The sequence below is a fragment of the Schistocerca gregaria genome, chromosome 1, assembly GCF_023897955.1.
Source record: "Schistocerca gregaria isolate iqSchGreg1 chromosome 1, iqSchGreg1.2, whole genome shotgun sequence".
NCBI classification, from domain to species: Eukaryota; Metazoa; Arthropoda; class Insecta; order Orthoptera; family Acrididae; genus Schistocerca; species Schistocerca gregaria.
In genome coordinates, this window is record NC_064920.1 from 169,381,073 (window position 1) to 169,400,271 (window position 19,199).

At 46.4% G+C, this 19,199-nt stretch overlaps 1 protein-coding gene across 1 annotated transcript in view; it reads right to left on the minus strand.

The window, feature by feature from the left end:
- Positions 1 to 1,192: 1,192 nt before the first annotated feature.
- The window catches only part of LOC126285012 (dehydrogenase/reductase SDR family member 11-like), a 124,899-nt gene continuing 106,892 nt past the window's right edge, over positions 1,193 to 19,199 (minus strand). The window contains exons 5-6 of the mRNA XM_049984324.1: positions 18,172 to 18,318; positions 1,193 to 1,712 (exon numbers count right to left, since the gene is read on the minus strand). Coding sequence (XP_049840281.1) covers positions 1,671 to 1,712; positions 18,172 to 18,318 — 189 coding nt within the window. The 3' untranslated portion in view covers positions 1,193 to 1,670. The remainder of the gene's footprint in view (positions 1,713 to 18,171; positions 18,319 to 19,199) is intronic.

Below are 19,199 nucleotides of genomic sequence, written 5' to 3' on the forward strand. Positions count from 1 at the left end.
AAGCCCGTACCGAGCTACTGAGCGTCTCTCCTGCAGAGTCTGCAGAGTCTTCCACTGGAGTTTATCTATCATTTCCGTACCGCTTTCGCGATTACTAAATGATCCTGTAACAAAGCGCGTTGCTCTCCGTTAGATCTTCTCTATCTCTTCTATCAACCCTATCTGGTACGGATCCCACACTGCTGCTTTTTAGAAGCTGCTAGTTAGTTTATTTCGGCATATCATGCCTTGGTTCGTGTTTGGGGGGAGGGGGGGGGAGTGAGGTTGAGCCGTGCGTGGCTCGTGTTTCCACCATCATGTATTTTACACCTTGTTTTTTACTTACTTCCACCTCACTACGTTAATTTGAATTACTACTGTCAGTGAGTTCTGGTTTGCCTGAGCGGCGTTAGCAGCGCGTGTCGATACATCCCCTCTCTTAGTATCTTTGCTCGACTGCTATTACTTCCCGGTCGTCGCCTGTCGTAAGAGACTTCAGGTCAGTCTTAGAAAACAAAGAATTTTTCCTGTATCAAATGTTATGGGGAAATTTAAATCGTACCACAAAGAGACCAGGTGTTAGTAATAAGTAAAGACAAGCGGATTTACTTTCAAATATCAAGATATTTGTATCAATCTAGCACTGTTCAACTTAAACCTCTGCCGCTAGAAGCTCTCTTCACAGCCAACGCAATTGAAGGATAATCATGAGCCTAAGAGCTTGTAGGAAGTTGGAAAGACAACTGAAATAGTAACTAGAAACCACAGGGGTAATAAAACTGTTACTTTTAGTGCAAGACATTGGAAATGGATGGAGCGGCAGCCATTTGAAACAAAAGTGGTAAGTGGTACAAAGGTACCCTAACGTAAAAAGTTGCCATGACTGACTGTAAACCTGGAATCTTCGGAGGAATTTCAACCATACTATTTCATTACCAATAAAAATTATATATATATATATATATATATATATATATTGAGAACAGTAACATATTTCTTTATCCAAATACGTTACGTCCAACAACGAAAGGAAACATTTTGTGTATCCATTGATGTATGGCAGTACACCATTACCTTTATTCTATACGACACAGCATTATTTTGACCCATATTTAACACTTAGTGTCTTGACAAAAAGTAACTCAAGTCGACATAAATTTACACAATCAAAAAAATGTAAGTAAATTGAACATCTTATAGAGTGAACGACAAGTGCCATATTGCTTCTGGTTTATTACTCTTTACTTCTTCAATTATTGCTATGTGATGCTGTTAATGGCTGTACACCTGCTAGGAGCGTATAACAGTGCTAACTCAACAGTAGATTAGTTTGATATGCAAACTATTATCCTTCCATAGTTTCGTCCTTTTTTCGAATTCTTGGCACTGTTGCAGTAACAATTACGAAGCCCATCGAGTCGAACATGGATCTCACACTAGAAAGCTGTAACTGGCATGTTGCGCTTTCAGTAATTTACAAAACATACAGTCACCAGTGGTAAGGAGTGATTCGTTGTATCGTACTTAGCGCTCCATCTTTTATTTCTTCTTCGAGTTACATATGAAAGAGAATATTCTTTTCTTCTCTCGTCTAGACAAAACATTAACCTTGCTTATTGCTTCTAGAGGCTTAATAACGTCTGCATATGACCATTTTCTGAAAAAAACCATCAAATGTGTGACATCTTGAGCTAAAACACAGATCCAGGAGGCCGTAATATGATGTCGTAAACCTGCAACACAAGAAAATGTGTAACAAATAAAGCACGTAAGTGACAAAGGCAAAATAAACACTGTATTTTGACAGAAATGAGTCGCACATCGAGGCGGTACCGCAATCGTATGAGTCCAGATTTGGTAGTTAAATAAGGCACAGAACGATTCCTGGCCCTCCAAGTGCTGTTGTGTCTTAAGAAATATACGCATTTAGTGTAAAGACTAGACGTTTTCGGTTGATCCTCGTAAATATAAATCCCGCCCACCAAACACCTTACCATTGTGACATTTCTAATTAGATTTCATTACGAGTTGACGAGCAGAACGGTACACTCGCTAGACAGTGCCCATTTTCACGGAGCGAGCGAGAATTGCCTAGTTACAATGCTGGATGCAGTGCTAACATAATCTGCATACTAAATTCGCAATGGGGAGCCAACAACGTTACGAATAATATGAAAGGTGGCAATCATTAAAGGTAATAAACAAAAAGAATTCCTCAGAGAAAATTTACTTTGGGAAATGGAACGAAAAGATTAGATCAGGCCCGATTCCAGTACTGCAGGAACCGACCTACCAGAACTCCTAAAAAAAATAGAGGAGCATAGAATGGACAGTGGCCCCCGCTCCTTACAACTACAATATCCTAATAGTAGCAAATGTTAAAGAAATCAGTTGCTGGGAAATGGTAACACAGCTATGTTCATGATTTTTCCAATTAGCAACGATGTGACAAACTGATAACTGGACGAGCAAATTACTGAAAGCGTTTCGATGTTGCGAAGAAACCTAAATTATTTAATAAAGTTCTTTGGTCGAGACTGTTCACCAGTTAGGCTCCTGTCTGGGTAAACTGATGAAATACACTCCTTCTTAGCAATCCTTATACAATCGCTCGCCAAATGAAAGTCCGTACCTAAAGACTGGAAAGCTGTACGGGTCACATCAATCTTCAAGAAAGGAAACAGGAGTAACCTCCTGAAATACAGACCCATATCTCTGACAGTAATTATCAGTAGGAATCTGCAACGTATACTGTATTCGAATACTGTGGAACAGCTCGAAGAAAACAATCTCTCGACAAGTATTCAGGAAATATCGCTAGTGTGCATCACAAGTAACTCCTTATTTTCGCCCGCATCTCGTGGTCGTGCGGTAGCGTTCTCGCTTCCCACGCCCGGGTTCCCGGGTTCGATTCCCGGCGGAGTCAGGGATTTTCTCTGCCTCGTAATGGCTGGGTGTTGTGTGATGTCCTTAGGTTAGTTATATTTAAGTAGTTCTAAGTTCTAGGGGACTGATGACCATAGATGTTAAGTCCCACAGTGCTCAGACCCATTTGAACCATTTCCTTATTTTCGTGAAGTAATTACTCCACCGACGCGTTGCGGAAGTATATTTTTATGTACATTGAGTCATCACGTTTCTCATACAGACGTAAAAAAAAATTGTAGGCTCGGTTCTACGTATGGGGAAACGACCGTCGTAAAAAAGTAAGAGTTATCTTAACCTGCATGGAAAGATGTAGTTGCTCATTTTTCCCGTTTCCTACTCGAGACTGGAGCCGCCGAGAAATAGTCTGAAAGCGGTTCTATGAATTTCTGTAAATTTTAGAGTGGAGCCGCCGAGAAATAGTCTGAAAACGGTTCTATGAATTTCTGTAAATTTTAGAGCAGTCCTATAGTTACAAAGTTAATGTATGACTAAGCCCTTAAAAGCCAACGGCGCCAAAATTTTTTCTTTTTTTGCCATCAATCTTCTGCCTAGTTTGATGTGACCTTCAACAAATTCCTCTCCTGGTCCTACATTTCCATCTCAGAGCAACAATGGAAGTACCCCAATCTCTGTTTTCCTCTACAGTTTTTACTCTCTACAGCTGCTCCAACAAGTACTATTAAAGTTATACCCTGTTGCCTTACCAGATGTTCTGACATTCTGTCCCTTACATAAGTTCCTTTCCTCGCCGATTCTGCAGAGAACCTTATTACACTACTGGCCATTAAAATTGCTACACAAAGAAGAAATGCACATGATAAACGGTTATTCATTGGGCAAATATATTATATTAGAACTGACATATGATTACATTTTCACGCAATTTCGGTGCATAGATCCTGAGAAATCAGAACCCAGAACAACCACCTCTGGCAGTAATAACGGCCTTGATACGCCTTAACATTGAGTCAAACAGAGCTTAGATGGCGTGTACAGGTACAGCTGCCCATGCAGCTTCAACACGATACCACAGTTCATCAAGACTAGTGACTGGCGTATTGTGACGAGCCAGTTGCTCGGCCACCATTGACCAGACGTTTTCAGTTGGTGAGAGTTCTGGAAAATGTGCTGGCCAGGGCAGCAGTTGAACATTTACTGTATCCAGAAAGGCCCGTACCGGACTTTCTAAAGCGGTCGTGCATTATCCTGTTGAAATGTAGTGTTTCGCAGGGATCGAATGAAGGGTAGAGCCACGGGACGTAACACATCTGAAATGTAACGTCCACTGTTCAAAGTGCAGTCTATGTGAACAATAGTGTTGCTTCCATCAACCACAACGACATAACTGCCCCTGTGATGCCTTTACCTTTCCTAAAGCCATACTGATAGTCATCTAACACATCAATTTTCTTTTGATTCTCCTATATATTATAGGAGCGACTTGGATACATGGGCTGTTAAGCTGATTGTGTGTAATTCTTGGCTTGTCGGTTCTTGCTATCTTCGGGATTGTGTGGATAATGTTATTCTGTAAGTCTGATTGTATGTTGCCAGTCTCATATATTCTACACACCAACAAAAACAGTCGTTTTGTTACCACTTCCCCCAATGATTTTAGGAGCTCCGGCGGAATGTTATCTATGCCTTCTACCTTATTTGATCTTAAGTCTTTCCAAGTTCTTTTAAATTCTGATTCTAATACTGGATACCCTATTTCTTCCCTGTCGACTGTTTCTCACGTCATCAGACAAGTATTTCCCCTCGTAGAGGCCTTCAGTGTACACTTTCCACCTATCCGTTGCGTCCTATGCATTTAGGAATTACCTATGAACTCTAAATGTTGCCACTCTTGCTTTTAATTTCACAGAACATTATTTTGACTTTCCTATGTGCTGAGTCTGTCCTCGTACCTACGGTTTTCTTTCCAGCTTCTGTTCTTGCCCTCTTTAGAGATGGCCATTCCGTTACAGTTGTACTGCCTACTGTTTTATTCTCCATCGCAGTGCCTGCAGCCTCACCCAACTTCAAACGTATCTCTTCATTTCTTAGTAATTTCGGTATCACACTTCCTTGCTTACTGATTCTGCCTGACTAATCTCTTAAACTTCAGCCTACGCTTTATCATAACTACATTGTGATCTGAGCCACTGTCTGCTCCTGGGTGCGCCTTACAATCGAATATCTGATTTCAGAATCTCTGTCTGACCATAACGTAATCTAACTTAGACGTTCCGTTATCTCCCGGCCGTTTCCATGTATACCTCCTCTTCTTGTGATACTTGAACAGAGCATTCGCTATTGCTAGCTGATATTGATTGCAGAACCCGGTTAGTCTTTCTGTTCTCTCGGCTCCACTAGCAAGCCCTTATTCTCCCGCATGATTATTAGATTTTAATCTCCCTGGATACCCGTTTAATATTCTCATATTATTTCTCTGTGTCTTCATCTTCGACTTGCGACGTTGACATGTATACCTGAAGTAATGCTGTCTGTGTTGGTTTGCTGTCGATTCTGATGTGAACAACCCTGTCATTGAGCTGTTCAGTAACCCACTCTCTGCACTACCTTCCTATTCATAACGGATTGTACTTTTGTTATATTCTTTTCCGCATGTGTTGATGTTAGCTAATACTCGTTTGACGGGAAATCCTTGTCTTCCAGTTCACTTCACTGGTCCTCATTATGTCTAGATTGAGCCTTAGTATTTCCCATTGGAGATTTTCTAGCTTGCTTACCACTTTCGAACTTCTGATATGCCAAGCCTCGTCTCGTAGGACGTTATCCTTTCGTTGGTTATTCAGTCTATTCCTCACGGTCACCTCCCCTTTGGCATTCCCTCCTGGAGATCTTAATGGGTGACTATTTCGGAATATTTTACTACTGGAGAGATCATCGTGATACTTTCTCAATTACAGCCTACATATGTTGTGGATACACAGTGGTTTCCATTGAGAAGCTCCGTTTCAATTGTCCCCCTCTCCCGAAACAGGATATTGTCACAAAAGGTCAATCAGATGCTTACAGAAGGCCGTCCTCGTCCCTATACATTTCTTCCATATGTCTGGTCCCTAAGGGGCAAGGAAAGAGTTATAGACCAGTAGTCGATTGCAGTGCAGTTAATGAAAAGTGGATTCTGAAATCTGTGTCGCTTCTCGACTTGCACAATTTTTCTGGGGCTTGTTAATTCACGGTACTCGATCTTAACCAAGATTATTACCAGATACCGCTCGCCGAGGATTCTAAGCATGTTACTGCATTTTGCATCGATTGGAATCTAAATGAGTTCGTTGGGTAACTTTTGACTTATAGATCGGGGACGCTGTGCTGCCTCGATTGTTGAATCATGTTCTGGGTGATCTCAAGTTCAGCTGCGTCAATAGCTAGGCCTACGTTACTCATGATCTTGTGTATAGCCGTTCATTTGACAAACATTTGTGACATCTCGAGGCAGAGTTGTTACGGGCAGATGGATCAATCGTTAAGACTTCTATGGCTACACTGGCTAAGCGGAAAAGTTCTTTCTTGGCTGATCTCGTGTCGAACGATGGCTTTAGAATTAGTAAGGATCGTACCTCGCCCTTACGACGTTTTCTTCACCCCAAGGAATAAGAAGAGGGTAACTAGATTTATCGGCATGGCCAGTTATTTTAGGAACTTCATTCCTAATTTTGCTCAGCTCGCTGCCTGTCTTAATAATTTTCGTAAAAAGGGAGAGACTTTTGCTTGGGGGAGGGCCAACAAGCTGCTTTTGAAGCTATTAAAACCACCTTGATTAGTTCCGCAGAGTTTATCACACCGGACTTCGAGAAAGGCTTCGTTGTTCAGACTGACGCGTCTAATGCTGTCGTTACAGGCATGCTTTTGCAGGAATGTTTCGGGGAAAGGCGTCCCATCGCTTACTCATCGAAGCTAACTGCTGCTGAGTTAAAGTATTCCCTTAGCGAGTGTGAGGCCTTGGCCGTTCTCTTCTGCTTTCAGACATTTAAATCTTATCTGGAGAACAGGGAGTTTGATTTGGAGACGGACAACCAAGCCTTAAGCTGGGCCTTAGCGCGACCTGGAAAGACCAGTAGGTCCGTTAGTTGGACGGTACTGATATTCCGCTTCAGAGTTTGGCGGATTAAGGGGTCTGACCGACGCACTTAGTAATAAGCATACAAAGTTGTCGGTTTATTTGCCGCGTCAAATTTGGATAACATCCCGAGCTTTCGGCAACTACTTCCGTCATCTTCGTCAGGAATAAAACTGACTGTCGTGGACCGGTGAGGCTTCCGCTTTCATAAGCAATGGACGGCTTATCATTGGCTGGATGACGTCAAGGTGAAAACAACGCGTACGGAGTTGGCGTCCTCTGTGTCCATAGATTTCGTTTGCGCGCTTTATCCAGCGTTGCTTGCACCGCCATCCATCGCAACAGGCGGAGAACTGCGAGGAATGTATGAAGTCTCCCTCTGTGCTCTTTCTTTATCAACTGCGCGCTTCCATGCATTGCTGAGTGCATAAGCGGAGTCTCTGTTGAGATTATTTTCACAAAGTCTAATTTCAACTACTTCCCTGATGACCGAGTCCCAGTACTTTGAAGCGTGAGCAAGTATTCTTGTTTCATCCAATAAAATCTTGTGTTTATTTAAAGAATTGTGCTCATCGTCCGCTGATTTTTCAAGATACCCGTATTTCATGTGACGCTGATGTTCCACACAGCAATCGGCAACACTTCCTATAGACTGGCCCATATAATTTTTCCCACACTCATAAGGAATGCTGTAAATTCCTGGTACTCTCAGGCTGAAACATTTCCTTAGTCTTCCTGGGTGGCCGGAAGACTGGTCTCATTCCCTGTTGGCTCAGGACTCTGCCGATCTTGCTGGTCGTTGCACCGCAGAATGGTAGCCACGTGATGTGTTGGTCCTCTTCATCTGTTGGAACTTGTCCTTCCTAGAGATCTTCGCTAGAGTAGATCTGATATCAGGATCAGAGTATCCATTTTTTCTGAATACCGTCGTCAGATAGTTAATCTCGGGTCCTTGTCCGAAATAGCCCTTCCTCTGAGTACCAAGGTATTCAGCATACCTCTCTTCTGAGCTGGGTGGTGAAAACTATGTGCGTTTAGTTATAAATCTGTATGCGTCGGTTTTCTGTACACAGAATAGCCGAGACACCCCTCTGATTTTCGCTCCACCAGCACATCTAAGAAGAGTAACTTTCATCCATCTCTACCTCCACTGTAAATCTTATGTTCTGGTGTATACAATTCAAATGATCAACAAACTGCTGCAGTGCGTCATTGCCATGTGGCCAGATTAAAAATGTATCGTCAACATACCTGAAGAAGCAGGATGTACGTAAAGGAGCACCGTTCAACCCTCGTTCTTCGAAATCCTCCATGAAGAAGTTAGCTATGACTGGTGACAGTGGCGAACCCATGACCGTTCCGTCAGTCACTTAGTCATGTGTTTGAGGAAGGCGCTGTAGGAGTGGGAAGGTGCCAATCCTCGTCTGTGACTCCTGCTTTGGTGTCCTGGCCGAGGTACTGGAGCTTTGAACCTACCTTAAGTCTAAACAAAGCCAAAATCTGCTTTCGGGACTCATAAGAGAATGCCTGTTTTCGGGGAACGGATACTCGGTTATCAGTTGAAACAGGGCGTAGTATGCTGGGAGGTCGGGAGATCCATTGATGTTAGAATTTGTTTGCCTGTGGAGCTTGTTCCATATTTATCACTTTCACGTTTCCTTGCTTGGGGGACATTTGGAGCTTCACAAGACTATCGTTAAAGTGCGGCAACATGTAGATGAGAGTCATTATATAAGAATATCCGCCGACTAGTGGAGGAGTGCGAGCTGTGTAAGATGGGAAAACCCAAACGCAACTCACGCAAGGGACTTTTGCAGTCCAATCAAGAGCAACAACCTGTGGATAAATTGTTTATTGATTACGTGGGGCCTCTTCCTCAGAGGGAGTCGTTATGCACTGGTTGTAGTAGTTGCCTTTTTCCGTTTTGTTCGGCTTGTCCCTACTGATGGGGTCACTGTGCACGTTACAATCCACCATCTAAAAGATCTTTCCCACATTCGGGTTGCAAAAATACCTTGTGAGTAACAAGGCAGCGACCTGTGTGTCGAAGGTTTTAAAAGTTTTTCCTTTGGTTACGCCATCAAGCATTTCACTACTACCCCCTACTACCCTCAGCCATTTTTCGCCGAAAGGGCACTCTCATCAACTACCATGCCAGGTCTCTGAGCAAGTGGGACGCCTCTCTCCCTTGGATTAATTTCGCTTTCCATTCTCAGCACAAAGCGCAGAAGGCAACTGCCGTCACCAGCACTCTCATCAACTACCATGCCAGGTCTCTGAGCAAGTGGGACGCCTCTCTCCCTTGGATTAATTTCGCTTTACATTCTCAGCACGAAGCGCAGAAGGCAACTGCCGTCACCGGGCACTCTCATCAACTACCATGCCAGGTCTCTGAGCAAGTGGGACGGTTCTCTCCCTTGGATTAATTTCGCTTTAAATTCTCAGCACGAAGCGCAGAAGGCAACTGCCGTCACCGGGCACTCTCATCAACTACCATGCCAGGTCTCTGAGCAAGTGGGACGGTTCTCTCCCTTGGATTAATTTCGCTTTAATTTCTCAGCACGAAGCGCAGAAGGCAACTGCCGTCACCGGGCACTCTCATCAACTACCATGCCAGGTCTCTGAGCAAGTGGGACGGTTCTCTCCCTTGGATTAATTTCGCTTTAAATTCTCAGCACGAAGCGCAGAAGGCAACTGCCGTCACCGGGCACTCTCATCAACTACCATGCCAGGTCTCTGAGCAAGTGGGACGGTTCTCTCCCTTGGATTAATTTCGCTTTACATTCTCAGCACGAAGCGCAGAAGGCAACTGCCGTCACCGGGCACTCTCATCAACTACCATGCCAGGTCTCTGAGCAAGTGGGACGGTTCTCTCCCTTGGATTAATTTCGCTTTAAATTCTCAGCACGAAGCGCAGAAGGCAACTGCCGTCACCGGGCACTCTCATCAACTACCATGCCAGGTCTCTGAGCAAGTGGGACGGTTCTCTCCCTTGGATTAATTTCGCTTTAATTTCTCAGCACGAAGCGCAGAAGGCAACTGCCGTCACCGGGCACTCTCATCAACTACCATGCCAGGTCTCTGAGCAAGTGGGACGGTTCTCTCCCTTGGATTAATTTCGCTTTAATTTCTCAGCACGAAGCGCAGAAGGCAACTGCCGTCACCGGGCACTCTCATCAACTACCATGCCAGGTCTCTGAGCAAGTGGGACGGTTCTCTCCCTTGGATTAATTTCGCTTTAAATTCTCAGCACGAAGCGCAGAAGGCAACTGCCGTCACCGGGCACTCTCATCAACTACCATGCCAGGTCTCTGAGCAAGTGGGACGGTTCTCTCCCTTGGATTAATTTCGCTTTAAATTCTGAGCACGAAGCGCAGAAGGCAACTGCCGTCACCGGGCACTATCATCAACTACCATGCCAGGTCTCTGAGCAAGTGGGACGCCTCTCTCCCTTGGATTAATTTCGCTTTAAATTCTCAGCACGAAGCGCAGAAGGCAACTGCCGTCACTGGGCACTCTCATCAACTACCATGCCAGGTCTCTGAGCAAGTGGGATGGTTCTCTCCCTTGGATTAATTTCGCTTTAAATTCTCAGCACGAAGCGCAGAAGGCAACTGCCGTCACCGGGCACTCTCATCAACTACCATGCCAGGTCTCTGAGCAAGTGGGACGGCTCTCTCCCTTGGATTAATTTCGCTTTAAATTCTCAGCACGAAGCGCAGAAGGCAACTGCCGTCACCGGGCACTCTCATCAACTACCATGCCAGGTCTCTGAGCAAGTGGGTCGGCTCTCTCCCTTCGATTAATTTCGCTTTAAATTCTCAGCACGAAGCGCAGAAGGCAACTGCCGTCACCGGGCACTCTCATCAACTACCATGCCACGTCTCTGAGCAAGTGGGACGGCTCTCTCCCTTTAGCTTTAAATTCTCAGCACGAAGCGCAGAAGGCAACTGCCGTCACCGGGCACTCTCATCAACTACCATGCCAGGTCTCTGAGCAAGTGGGACGGTTCTCTCCCTTGGATTAATTTCGCTTTAAATTCTCAGCACGAAGCGCAGAAGGCAACTGCCGTCACCGGGCACTCTCATCAACTACCATGCCAGGTCTCTGAGCAAGTGGGACGCCTCTCTCCCTTGGATTAATTTCGCTTTACATTCTCAGCACGAAGCGCAGAAGGCAACTGCCGTCACCGGGCACTCTCATCAACTACCATGCCAGGTCTCTGAGCAAGTGGGACGCCTCTCTCCCTTGGATTAATTTCGCTTTACATTCTCAGCACGAAGCGCAGAAGGCAACTGCCGTCACCGGGCACTCTCATCAACTACCATGCCAGGTCTCTGAGCAAGTGGGACGCCTCTCTCCCTTGGATTAATTTCGCTTTACATTCTCAGCACGAAGCGCAGAAGGCAACTGCCGTCACCGGGCACTCTCATCAACTACCATGCCAGGTCTCTGAGCAAGTGGGACGGTTCTCTCCCTTGGATTAATTTCGCTTTAAATTCTCAGCACGAAGCGCAGAAGGCAACTGCCGTCACCGGGCACTCTCATCAACTACCATGCCAGGTCTCTGAGCAAGTGGGACGGTTCTCTCCCTTGGATTAATTTCGCTTTAAATTCTCAGCACGAAGCGCAGAAGGCAACTGCCGTCACCGGGCACTCTCATCAACTACCATGCCAGGTCTCTGAGCAAGTGGGACGGTTCTCTCCCTTGGATTAATTTCGCTTTAATTTCTCAGCACGAAGCGCAGAAGGCAACTGCCGTCACCGGGCACTCTCATCAACTACCATGCCAGGTCTCTGAGCAAGTGGGACGGTTCTCTCCCTTGGATTAATTTCGCTTTAAATTCTCAGCACGAAGCGCAGAAGGCAACTGCCGTCACCGGGCACTCTCATCAACTACCATGCCAGGTCTCTGAGCAAGTGGGACGGTTCTCTCCCTTGGATTAATTTCGCTTTAAATTCTGAGCACGAAGCGCAGAAGGCAACTGCCGTCACCGGGCACTCTCATCAACTACCATGCCAGGTCTCTGAGCAAGTGGGACGCCTCTCTCCCTTGGATTAATTTCGCTTTAAATTCTCAGCACGAAGCGCAGAAGGCAACTGCCGTCACCGGGCACTCTCATCAACTACCATGCCAGGTCTCTGAGCAAGTGGGACGGCTCTCTCCCTTGGATTAATTTCGCTTTAAATTCTCAGCACGAAGCGCAGAAGGCAACTGCCGTCACCGGGCACTCTCATCAACTACCATGCCAGGTCTCTGAGCAAGTGGGACGGCTCTCTCCCTTGGATTAATTTCGCTTTAAATTCTCAGCACGAAGCGCAGAAGGCAACTGCCGTCACTGGGCACTCTCATCAACTACCATGCCAGGTCTCTGAGCAAGTGGGATGGTTCTCTCCCTTGGATTAATTTCGCTTTAAATTCTCAGCACGAAGCGCAGAAGGCAACTGCCGTCACCGGGCACTCTCATCAACTACCATGCCAGGTCTCTGAGCAAGTGGGACGGCTCTCTCCCTTGGATTAATTTCGCTTTAAATTCTCAGCACGAAGCGCAGAAGGCAACTGCCGTCACCGGGCACTCTCATCAACTACCATGCCAGGTCTCTGAGCAAGTGGGTCGGCTCTCTCCCATCGATTAATTTCGCTTTAAATTCTCAGCACGAAGCGCAGAAGGCAACTGCCGTCACCGGGCACTCTCATCAACTACCATGCCACGTCTCTGAGCAAGTGGGACGGCTCTCTCCCTTTAGCTTTAAATTCTCAGCACGAAGCGCAGAAGGCAACTGCCGTCACCGGGCACTCTCATCAACTACCATGCCAGGTCTCTGAGCAAGTGGGATGGTTCTCTCCCTTGGATTAATTTCGCTTTAAATTCTCAGCACGAAGCGCAGAAGGCAACTGCCGTCACCGGGCACTCTCATCAACTACCATGCCAGGTCTCTGAGCAAGTGGGACGGCTCTCTCCCTTTAGCTTTAAATTCTCAGCACGAAGCGCAGAAGGCAACTGCCGTCACCGGGCACTCTCATCAACTACCATGCCAGGTCTCTGAGCAAGTGGGATGGTTCTCTCCCTTGGATTAATTTCGCTTTAAATTCTCAGCACGAAGCGCAGAAGGCAACTGCCGTCACCGGGCACTCTCATCAACTACCATGCCAGGTCTCTGAGCAAGTGGGACGGCTCTCTCCCTTGGATTAATTTCGCTTTAAATTCTCAGCACGAAGCGCAGAAGGCAACTGCCGTCACCGGGCACTCTCATCAACTACCATGCCACGTCTCTGAGCAAGTGGGACGGCTCTCTCCCTTTAGCTTTAAATTCTCAGCACGAAGCGCAGAAGGCAACTGCCGTCACCGGGCACTCTCATCAACTACCATGCCAGGTCTCTGAGCAAGTGGGATGGTTCTCTCCCTTGGATTAATTTCGCTTTAAATTCTCAGCACGAAGCGCAGAAGGCAACTGCCGTCACCGGGCACTCTCATCAACTACCATGCCAGGTCTCTGAGCAAGTGGGACGGCTCTCTCCCTTGGATTAATTTCGCTTTAAATTCTCAGCACGAAGCGCAGAAGGCAACTGCCGTCACCGGGCACTCTCATCAACTACCATGCCAGGTCTCTGAGCAAGTGGGACGGCTCTCTCCCTTCGATTAATTTCGCTTTAAATTCTCAGCACGAAGCGCAGAAGGCAACTGCCGTCACCGGGCACTTTCATCAACTACCATGCCAGGTCTCTGAGCAAGTGGGACGGCTCTCTCCCTTCGATTAATTTCGCTTTAAATTCTCAGCACGAAGCGCAGAAGGCAACTGCCGTCACCGGGCACTCTCATCAACTACCATGCCAGGTCTCTGAGCAAGTGGGACGGCTCTCTCCCTTCGATTAATTTCGCTTTAAATTCTCAGCACGAAGCGCAGAAGGCAACTGCCGTTACCGGGCACTCTCATCAACTACCATGCCAGGTCTCTGAGCAAGTGGGACGGCTCTCTCCCTTGGATTAATTTCGCTTTAAATTCTCAGCACGAAGCGCAGAAGGCAACTGCCGTCACCGGGCACTCTCATCAACTGCCATGCCAGGTCTCTGAGCAAGTGGGTCGGCTCTCTCCCTTTAGCTTTAAATTCTCAGCACGAAGCGCAGAAGGCAACTGCCGTCACCGGGCACTCTTATCAACTACCATGCCAGGTCTCTGAGCAAGTGGGACGGTTCTCTCCCTTGGATTAATTTCGCTTTAAATTCTCAGCACGAAGCGCAGAAGGCAACTGCCGTCACCGGGCACTCTCATCAACTACCATGCCAGGTCTCTGAGCAAGTGGGACGGCTCTCTCCCTTCGATTAATTTCGCTTTAAATTCTCAGCACGAAGCGCAGAAGGCAACTGCCGTTACCGGGCACTCTCATCAACTACCATGCCAGGTCTCTGAGCAAGTGGGACGGCTCTCTCCCTTGGATTAATTTCGCTTTAAATTCTCAGCACGAAGCGCAGAAGGCAACTGCCGTCACCGGGCACTCTCATCAACTGCCATGCCAGGTCTCTGAGCAAGTGGGACGGCTCTCTCCCTTTAGCTTTAAATTCTCAGCACGAAGCGCAGAAGGCAACTGCCATCACCGGGCACTCTCATCAACTACCATGCCAGGTCTCTGAGCAAGTGGGACGGTTCTCTCCCTTGGATTAATTTCGCTTTAAATTCTCAGCACGAAGCGTAGAAGGCAACTGCCATCACCGGGCACTCTCATCAACTACCATGCCAGGTCTCTGAGCAAGTGGGACGCCTCTCTCCCTTGGATTAATTTCGCTTTACATTCTCAGCACGAAGCGCAGAAGGCAACTGCCGTCACTGGGCACTCTCATCAACTACCATGCCAGGTCTCTGAGCAAGTGGGACGGTTCTCTCCCTTGGATTAATTTCGCTTTAAATTCTCAGCACGAAGCGGAGAAGGCAACTGCCGTCACCGGGCACTCTCATCAACTACCATGCCAGGTCTCTGAGCAAGTGGGACGGTTCTCTCCCTTGGATTAATTTCGCTTTAAATTCTCAGCACGAAGCGCAGAAGGCAACTGCCGTCACCGGGCACTCTCATCAACTACCATGCCAGGTCTCTGAGCAAGTGGGACGCCTCTCTCCCTTGGATTAATTTCGCTTTACATTCTCAGCACGAAGCGCAGAAGGCAACTGCCGTCACCTTAATGTTTGCCTGCCCCTGTATTCCCCTCTACGCAACTTGTGGATGTTGTGATCTTGTTATCTTTTGCCTCAGAACGTAGCATCTGAGAGAATAAACGGAATTAAAATAAGGCTAGGCGCAATATACAACTCGCTCACCTCTGCCGAAGGGAGGCAACCATTTCGTGCTAAACCTGGGGACAGAGTTTTTGTCCCCAACTTCAGAGTCGGTCGCCACAGGGATTCGGGTATATCTAGGAACCTCACTCGGCGTTTTGTGTGGTCTTGTCGACTTCTTAGGATCCTGAATGCAGTTAACGTTTTTATCTACAATCTTGCCACAGGTAAAACCTTTGCCACACGGGACTAGCCGAGAGGTCTAGGGCGCTGCAGTCATGGACTGTGAGGCTAGTCCTGGCGGAGGTTCGAGTCCTCCCTCCGGCATGACTGTGTGTGTTTGTCCTTAGGATGATTTAGGTTAAGTAGTGTGTAAGCGTAGTTACTAATGAGCTTAGCAGTTAAGTCCCATAAGATTTCACACACATTTGAACATTCATTTTTGATAAAACCTTGAGCGTGCACTTCAGCCAGGTCAAGGAACCGAGGAAGGGCTCCTTGCCCTCCCTTACGTGCCATGTTGTTGGAATAAAAATGGGGAGGGGTTTCTGGGTTTAGCTGAGAGTGTCGGATCGTATCGATTAAAGACTTTACATCGAATCTCTGGTTCATTTTCCCTCTGGTCGCCGGGCGGTGCTCTTGCGCTGCATCTTCCCGTTTCAAAGATTTGCGAGGCAAGAGAGAGCGGAACGGACAGTCACCAGGAGCGAGGAAGATGGAAGTCGGCTGGAGAAAACGTGCGTTGTCACACGACGGTGGTCTCTGTCTTGACCGATTCGCTCTGAGGGAACCGTAGAAGTGGGAACGATTTTGATTATCATTTGCTGATTCCGGTGCACTGAAAGGGCACCTCTTTCCTGCTTTCGACCAGTGTTGTGCGATCAAGTTTGGCGACGTTAGCGGCCTCTGTTGTTACTGCCCTGTCGTATGTGTTTCTTCCCTGATTTGTGAATTTTTGTTTTCGGGGAAACTTGATTCCGTTGTTAGTGTGGTCTGTCTCGCTCATAGAAACTGTTTGAGCCTGCCCTCCTTGGTGTTCGGTGAGCGCCCTGTATCGCTTTTCTAAAAAGTAACTTAGTTGTGACCCTAGGGTATGACGATTGCGGTGAGAGTTTTTTACTGTTTGGCTTTAAGATATCTCCGGCAGCGGATTTATTTTCGCCATGGGGAACGTTTACCCTTCATACTGCTTCTCCTTGCCAAATCAAATGATCCTTAGCATTATCACTGCTACCGTCTATGCAAGCGGGGGAATGTGACGGTGGTGGCAGATGCTACTGATGCTGTCATGAACATCAATGATTGATGTGGTTTTTAAGTTATGTTTTACATTCTGATCTGGCCAGGCCTATTAGTATACTGGGCGAGATACCGGAGGGTTGTGAAATTTTCTATGTTGGCTCCCTTGGTTGCTGTAAGGCGAGATTTCGTTCCTGGCTCTTGGCGGTTGATTGGGTATGCTGGCCATCTTGTACTAGTATCTGACCGTAATATTATTAATGGACCCGGATTTCAACCTGCAAGGAAAGGACGAAATTTTTATTTAAGATCTGCTTAAAATATATTTGCTGCCTGGTTACACTGATATACTTATTGTTGGTCTTCGTCAGTATTTAAACTGTACTGTTGTAAAAATTCTTAGTGTAGTCTATTAATTGCCGTTTGTCAACTGCTGTTGTAACTTATTGTAGATTGCTTGTTCAGGCAGTTATTTGCTGAAAATGTGTTTTCCTACTGATTGACCTGTTAGTGTTTCAGCCTTCTTCTTGACGCATAAAGTTTACTTTAGGAGCGCCACGCTGTTGCCTGATGGTTCAGCTACTGTTGCTACAGTCTATGAGTACAACTGGCCCTGCCTAGCAAGGGTCAGCTCACGGGCCGGCATTTGGCATTCGCTCTTGCCGTTACCTTTTGTGAAGCATTTGTCATTCGCTCTTGCCGTTACCTTTTGTGAAGCATTTGGCATTCGCTCTTGCCGTTACCTTTTGTGAAGCATTTGGCATTCGCTCTTGCCGTTACCTTTCGTGAAGCATTTGGCATTCGCTCTTGCCGTTACCTTTTGTGAACCTGCTCTACGACACGGCGACTGCTACTTAAGTCAAGTCTTGTCTTCACTGGTTTGCGTGTGCCTAAGTCATTTGAGAGTTCGCGTATTTTTTGCCTTTGGGCTTGAATCCCTCTGTATCAAGTTTTTCCATGTCAGCCGGACCGTTTGCTGTTCCTTGTATTTGCTTACATTTCTCAGCCCTCGCAAAGGACCGTCTTAAATCTCGGGTCTGTAATTTAAAACCATTGTGTTAGCTTGGGATATTTCAGAAGTCATACTTTTTCAAACATATTGGTATAGTGATGCTTGAAATTTTCCCGGGGTACTGATTGTTTCATAGAAACACGGGAGAACTGCCTTAATTCAGTAACATCTTGTGGCAAGATATTGTTATTGTTTTTAAATTCGTAAGCCATTGTGTTCCTTTGAATTTAAAGCATTGCGCTGTTGATTTCAAAACTACTGATTTCTGAAAGATTATTCAATTGTGTTTTACTACAGTTGCTTTTCTTAAATGCTTAATAAATGTGACACTTTTGACAAATAATGAATGATGTCATAATCTGGCACCTAGTCCTTCCATTAATTCCTGTCAACCTGGCTGGCTGGAGTTCAAAAATGTTTTGAGAAGTTGCGACACAGGAGAATGCTGAAGATTTGCTCGGTAGATCCTATCACAAACGAGAAAGTACTGAAACTTTTCAGTGAAAAAAAAAAAGAATTTTATGACACAATTCGATTAAAGAAAGGGGTCATTTGATATTACACATCCTGAGGCACCAAAGGATCGACAGGAGCTATCTAGAGATGAAGAGGGCTGAACAACCCTGAAAACAGCAGCAACTAGTGCTACAAAACTCGTTGGTTGCCAACTCACCTGGACGCGTGGATGCTGGGACAGCATGTACACCACGGCTGCTGCCACGTCCTCTGGTTGCATGTGCGCCATCGCCATGGCTACTTCTTTCGAAAATTTCGTCTGATAGTCCCAAATTTCTGTCATTACTGCGCCCGGGGATACTTGCTGAAAAACACAAGCATTTCCAGAGGGTCGTAAACGGCACAGTACGAGGCACGTCCAATGATTCCCAGCGCTTTAAATCTGCTACACTGGGAACATTATACCGGGTGATCAGAAAGTCAGTATAAATGTAGACAGAGAGGTACAAATTGACACATGTGCTTGGAATGACATGGAGTTTTATTAGAACCAAAAAAATACAAACGTTCCAAAAATGTGCGACGGATGGCGCTTCATCTGGTCAGAATAGCAATAATTAGCATAACAAAGTAAGACAAAGCAAAGATGAAACTTTGTGGCACATTAAAACTGTGTGCCCGACCGAGACTCGAACTCGGGACCTTTGCCTTTCGCGGGCAAGTGCTCTACCATCTGCGCTACCGAAGCACGACTCACGCCCGGTACTCACAGCTTTACTTCTGCCAGTGATGTTCTTTACAGCAACTGCTCAATATGTCCTCCATCATTCCTCAACAATAACTGTCGTAGAGAAATAATGTTGTTAACAGCACTGTAAAGCATGTCCGGAGTTATGGTGAGGCATTGGCGTCGGATGTTGTCTTTCAGCATCCCTAGAGTTGTCGGCCGATTACGATACACTTGCGACTTCAGGTAACCGCAAAGCCAATAATCGCACGGACTGAAGTCTGGGGACCTGGGAGGCCAAGCATGACGAAAGTGGCGGCTGAGCACACGATCATCACCAAACGACGGGAGCAAGAGATCTTTCACGCATCTAGCAATACCCGATGGAGTGCCATCCTGCATAAACATCGTACGTTCCAGCAGGTGTTTATCAGCCAGGCTTGGGATGATACGATTCTGTCACATATCGGCGTACCTCTCACCCGTCATGGTAGCAGTTTTCCTGTCCAGCACTATCC